Here is a 6,587-nt window from a genome sequence, read left to right as displayed (position 1 = left end):
CGCGGCAGCAGCCGGGGGCTTGGTGCATAGAGACAGGCAGACTTAGGGACCGGCAGACGGACTGACGGACGGAGAGGACCCTCCCCAAGCCTCCCCACGCCATGGCCGAGAGGAAGCAATCCGGGAAGGCGGCAGAGGACGAAGAGGTCCCTGCCTTTTTTAAAAACCTGGGCTCAGGCAGCCCCAAGCCTCGGCAGAAATTCTGTGGCATGTTCTGCCCGGTGGAAGGGTCCTCGGAGAACAAGACCATCGACTTCGACTCGCTGTCGGTGGGCCGGGGCTCGGGGCAGGTGGTGGCTCAGCAGCGGGACGTCGCCCACTTGGGCCCGGACCCGCAGCCGCCGTACTCCCGGCAGGGCCGGCGCGCCGGCGGGGAGCCATCTGTTGAATCGGGCCGGAAGGTGGAGATCCGGCGGGCCTCGGGCAAGGAAGCCCTGCAGAACATCAATGACCAGGTTGGTACGGGTGGGAGGCGGTGTTTGAGACAGAGGATGGGGCGTGGGGATCGCCCCTCCCTCGCCCCCTTCCAGTTCGGTGGAGAACCGAGGATCCCAGCGTGCCCACCGTCCTGCCCCGCCTCGAGTATTGCTTCCCTGCATGTGCATACGCACCCCACCCTACCCGGCCCTGCGTGCAGGGTGCCGAGGGGCTCGGGCTCGCTGGTGGGCGGCTGTGTGCCCACAAAGGCTGCCCGCGCCTCCCTGGGCCTGGGAAGGAGGGGGTGGGGGTAAAGGATGGGCCTATCTCCGGCTGGGGGGGGGGCGGTGGTGTCTCATGGTTGGAGGGGGAGGGGATGGGCCGTGGTTCCATTCTTCTTAAATCCTCCCGGGCGGCTTCCAATTGCAGCTGCGGCTGGCTGCCCCACCCTTTTTCGATGCAGCTCCGAGCGTGCAGTGGAGGGTTCGCGTACAGGCCGGCGGGCTCCCCGGGGGTCGGGAGGGGCGGGGGCCTCGACGGTTGCTCCCCGCCGCGCCCCGCGAGCTTTCCCAGCGCTTCTCCTCCGGCGCCCTCCGCGCTCGCGGCCCAAGCTCGTAGGCAAGGACCATGGTCAGCGCCTCCCCGGACCGCAAGGGAGAATCTATCTCAGCACCCTGACTCCTGTTCGCACCGCGAGAAGAACCCGAGAGGCAGTGGAATCACGCGAGGAAACCGCGACGCTCCTATATAGCCCATGTGGAGAACAAAGTTCCGCTAAGTATCTCAGCAAGGGTTTCCCAGAGCGTTCCCCCCCGGCCACTGTTTGGGAGGGGCTTTGGGGATGGGGACTGCGTGGATTATATTCAAAGGGTGAAAAGAAAAGAAAAGGGAAAAACCCTCACATTTTGAATAGACTGTCACAGATGGATTAGACCCCCCTATACTATGTTAATGAGGAAACAAAGAAGACCAATTTGGTAAACCTAATTTCAGAAAATGTTTATCTCTGGCAAATATGTACAGTGTGCATTTTAAGCCTTCTTATACCACGTGTTTTTTTCTTTATCAGGGTGACCTTCATACTTGTGCAATTTTTTTCCCCTCAGCCTTAATTTCTAAGTGATAAATTACAGTGTGAAAGGTTTCAGCACTTGTTTGCTGTTTATCTCCCATGCCCGTTGGTGAAGACAAGAAATCAATGATTGATTATTTATTGAATACCTATTGTGTGCCTCGCTTTTCTGGGTAAGGTGAAGGTTAGCTATTAAAAGTTCAATGTGATTTCTTCTTAAGGGTCTTCCAGAGTAGTTGGGCGTGGCCTGTACCTGTCCACCGAGTGACAATAAGTGCATTTAGGTTGTAGGCTTACAGTGAACTCATCAGAGAACAACTAAGGGTTGATGACAGTGGTTTGAACATGTTACTGTTTCGGGATGTGGCACAGTGTTTTGCAGCTTTTGACTTTTATAGGATCAGTTCTAGGAGAGACAAACCATTTGCTGTCACTTTCAAATGACAGCTACTTAATTGATTACTTAATTGATTCCTCCTCCCTCAGCTCTGTCCTCTGATTTATGCACATGGGAAGGAGGTACCTGCTACCCATATTTCACTATGAGTCAACTGGGAGAACTTAATCCAAGAAGTCACTTTGTTTCAAGTGATCAGACAATCAAAGTAAAAGTTCCTAATAATGTGACTTATACTGAAAGCTGAGTGATGTGAAATACACTGGGTGAGGGCCACACCCAATGAGTGATTGTATAGCATACTGGTTGTGTAATACCCTCATCTTCAACTAGTTGTGATGGTAATTCTAATGTCCTAAAGGAAGCAGAAAAATGCCTTGAGATAAGGAAGAAATCATCTAAAAAATGGCAGATCAGAGGGCAGAGGTTGAAAGTGACCGCCTTTATAATGATGGCAGTGAATTAAAACTCAAGTTTGAAAGGCAGAGTTTCACTGGGTTGAATAACACATCTCTTTTCCTGCCCATTTAGAAGCTTGGATGTTTGATCATCAGAGCTGCTTGTTTGAACGCTCTCTGAATTTAATAGAAATTCTAAATTGTAGACCTAGGGCACGTGGAGGGGGAGATTTGAAGAGGAAATGCCCAACCAATACCCCAGGCAGTTGTAGCCTCTGCAAACCCACATTTGCTTTAGGTATCCAGTTACTAGTAACAGAGTGATTCTGGCTTGGTTTTTCGGCAGCCTTCCCTGGATTTTCATTTTCAATGTTGCCTTATCACATAACGGCTGTTCCTGTAGGATTTTTTTCATTCACGACTAAGAGCTTTTACCAGGATTGGTACATTTACCAGCATCAGTGTTTGAAGATTTCATGTCTATACAAGAGAGAAAAGGAATTTGGGGTTGTGTATCTATCTATAACTATATCTGTATCTATATCTATGTATATAGTAATGCTTGTTTCCAAAAGCATGGTTGAACCCACCACTTTGACTGAATTGAGTAGCCATTACTTAGTTTTCAGCTAACGAGCAGGGTAACTACCAGCATTCCAGGGCATTCCTATCTGAAGTCCTGGAACAGAGAGAGGTGGAGGAGAACTAGAGTGAGTGGATCCTGGGTTCCCTTGACTCAAGCCTCCCTCCTCCCCTGAATCTGTACTTACATGTGTCGTTATTGTATGGTCAGAAGTGGCTTTGTCCACCTGTCGCTCTAGAGGTCCTGCTGTTATTCTAGCAAGGCTTTGGGAAGGGAGGGTGCAGGCTTCCTTAGCTCAGACGCCACGTGGCTTGTGGGAGATGAGGGGAGGTTGACCACCTGCATTTGCATTTGCAGGTGTGAACAGGTTGGCACCAGAAAGCAATGGGTGTGGCTTGGGCTGGGTTGGTAGATTGGTGAAAGGAAAGAGCCGGTGTAGTGAATGAATGAGGAAGGCTATCTCATTACTCTCTTTTTCCTTTGTGTCCTTGGGGACGTTCACCTTGGGCTGCAGTGAGATTAAGTTGATCACCACCCGTGAAGGACTCTGAGCCTCTTAGAATAGAGAGCAGCATGGTTGGCCTAATTCTCCTTGCTGGTGGCCAGGGGTCCCTCAGCCTCCCCTCTTCTTCCTAGGAATTCCCTCCATTCCACCTCGGACACAGTTTAGCCAGAACCAGCTGTGCAGCCAGGGATACTGGATCGTGAGCATCCCTTCCAAAGGGGTTCCCAGGCTCTTTTCCCAGCAGCAAACAAGCTGCATAGACTAGAGTGTCTGGGGAGTGATTCTCCACTTCCCTAGGGCAGGTGCCAGTGAGTGAACTCTACAAGAGGGCTGCTGAACTTGACAAAATCCCCAAGTCTGTAAAATGTTTTCTGATAATCCCTTCCATTCCGTGCCCCCATCCCTTCTCCCCAGGTTGATTATCTTCCCAGCCCTGGATGCCTAGTGATTCTGCTGCCCTCTTACTGTTCAATGCCACTCCTACACCATCCTGATGATGATGCTTTTTCTAGATCTTTCTTTCTCCAAAAGCAACGAGTTCTGAAATCACTCTTCTCCTCCCCCCACCCCCCCCCCGCCACACCTTCTCCCATTCAAAAATCTCTTCTTGGGACTTCTCTGGCGGTCCAGTGGTTAAGACTTCGCTTTCCAAAGCAGGAGGTGTGGGTTCGATCCCTGGTCAGGGAGCTAAGATCCCACATGCCTCGTGGCCAAAATACCAAGGCATAAAACAGAAGCAATATTGTAACAAACTTAATAAAGACTTTAAAAATGGTCCACATCAAAAAAAAAAAAACCATCTCTTCCTCATGTTAATCTTAGCTAGAGAGAAACCCCAATGATTGAAGGCATCCGTCTCTTATGTGAGTAACTGATACACAAGTTGTCCCCAGAGATGCTTGTTTGCTAATAGACTATAGCCTGTTCAGCAAAATAGATGTCTAGCTAGCGGGATGTGTGGTAGAGGTTTGGCTAGGAGCCTAGGACAAGGGCATTAATTTTATATTTTAGAGGCCACATCATCTCAAAAGGGGAGAAACAAATATGAACATTCGTGTGTCCAGGATTCCAATATACCTAGGACCCATCTGGATTCGAAGGAGGAGGGGTACTTGGGGAGGGGAAGGAAATCGTGATGATCCATAATTATTGGTTACTCTTGATTTCCCAAATGATCATATAATTAGTTAAATTTTAAAAGGTAATTGTGGTGAAATACACATAGCATAACATTTACCTTCTCAACCATTTTAAAGAGTACAGTCCAGTCGTGTTAAATATATTCATACTGTCATGCAACCAATCTCCAGAACTTCTGAATCTTGCAAAACTGAAACTCTGTGCCCATTAAACCAGTAACTCCCTATTCCCATCCCCCCAGCCCCTGTCAACCAGCCTTCTACTTTCTGTCGCTATGAATTTGACTCTTCCAGGTACTTCACGTAAGTGGAATCATAGAGTTTGTCTTTTTGTGATTGGCTTATTTCACTTAGCATCATGTCCTCAGGGTTCACCCACGTGGTGCCTGTGACAAGGTTTCTTTCTTTTTCATGGCTGAATAATATTCCTAAAATCAGTTAAATTTTAACAAGTTCTTGATGATTGGAAAATTTGTAACTCAATTAATTGATCTGCAATGATCTCATTGTGAGAGGAAGTGAGAAGAATTACAGTTGGGCTGAGATAGACTCACCCAGCCTGGGGCCCAAGGCCTGAGTGGAAGAAAACTCCTACCAGCTGAACAGCCTCTTCCATTTTCCTTCCCTTGTAGCTTGAGGGTGGAGAGGAGAATTGCTGTTATTGGACCTCCAGTGACAACATCTGGCCATGACCTCTTGAACATTGCATGGTTCACAAACTTGTGGACCATGGAAATCAGGCACGGGCTGGGCATTTTCCCACCCTTGGTAAAGACAAGCTAAGTATTCTTATGGGTCCCTTGGTGACAATGCTCCTCTCTACTTCTTTGAGAAAGAAGGGAGAGTCAAAATTCATCATGGATTCACATGTGTACTGCCATTGAATGTCTGGGCTTGAAAGAAACCTAATGATCACCTCACTTTAGAGGTGGAGAAATCGATGTCCAGAATGACAGTGCTTCACCCTGTGGAACTCAGGTGACAGTCCCACGACTAGGACTGTCCCTCTCACTGCCCAGTCCCACTGCAGTCCTACACCAGTAAAACCTTGTTATTTATGTAGCACTGTATAACCCTAGAATGTATTTGTGGGAAGAGCTGAGCTTCACGTTCTACTACTCCACCATCTTGATTGCTCCCTAGAATGTACATTTACGTTCTAGATCCTGTATTTTAGAATGTGTAGTATATATTATTTTAAAACTTGTCCCCAAGCCTTCTGATATAGGCATTATTCCCTTTCTGTAAATAAGGACACTGAGAGGTAGTGACATTTCCTGACCTATTCCAAGGTCTTGTTATTTAGTAAGTGCTGGAACTAGGATTTGAACCAAGGTTTCCTGACTCAGTCCCTTATTTCTTCTTGCAAGACACCATTCTATGACTCAGTTCCACTGCAGAAATAGTGAACTTAAAAGTACCATTTAGTTTTGTAGGCAAAATATTTCATATCCCATTAAACTTTATATATTCTATGGGGTATGCCCTGTGTTAAATGCTTTATATGCATTATATTTTTAAAAAAATTTTTATTGCAGTATAGTTGATTTACAATGTTGTATTAGTTTCAGGTGTACAGCAAAGTGAATCATTTATACATATCCTCTCTTTTTAAAAAATTTGTATTGGAGTATAGGTGCTTTACAATGTTGTGTTAGTTTCTACTGTACAGCAAAGTGAATCAGCTATACGTATACATATATCCCCACTTTTTTGGATTTCCTTCCCATTTAGGTCACCACAGAGCATTGAGTGGAGTTACCTGTGCTATACGGTAGGTTCTCATTAGTTATCCATTTTATACGTAGTATCAATAGTTTATATACGTCAATCCCAATCTCTCAATTCATCCCACCACCCCACCTTTCCCCCTTGGTATCTTATCTTATTTATGCTAAGGCAACTCTATTAGGCAGGTACTACTGTTATCCATATTTTGTAAAAGGAATATCTGAAGGTAAAAGAAACTTGCAAAGCAACTTGCTAACTAAAAACCAGAGGCAGTATCTGAACCCAGGTCTATGTGACTAAAGAGCATCTTAATCATTGTGAGGTACTGAATTGCTTTCTGCATTA

At 46.7% G+C, this 6,587-nt stretch overlaps 1 protein-coding gene across 1 annotated transcript in view; it reads left to right on the top strand.

Moving 5' to 3' along the window:
* The window catches only part of DPYSL2 (dihydropyrimidinase like 2), a 115,974-nt gene continuing 109,387 nt past the window's right edge, over window positions 1-6,587 (top strand). The window contains exon 1 of the mRNA XM_022595018.3: window positions 1-455. Coding sequence (XP_022450726.1) covers window positions 102-455 — 354 coding nt within the window. The 5' untranslated portion in view covers window positions 1-101. The remainder of the gene's footprint in view (window positions 456-6,587) is intronic.

Source organism: Delphinapterus leucas, chromosome 6 (assembly GCF_059928025.1).
Source record: "Delphinapterus leucas isolate spDelLeu-1000000601 "Yukka" chromosome 6, BTC_Dleu_Yukka2, whole genome shotgun sequence".
NCBI classification, from domain to species: domain Eukaryota; kingdom Metazoa; phylum Chordata; class Mammalia; order Artiodactyla; family Monodontidae; genus Delphinapterus; species Delphinapterus leucas.
Note: the sequence above shows the minus strand (reverse complement) of the source record. Positions and strands in the feature narration are given on the sequence as shown.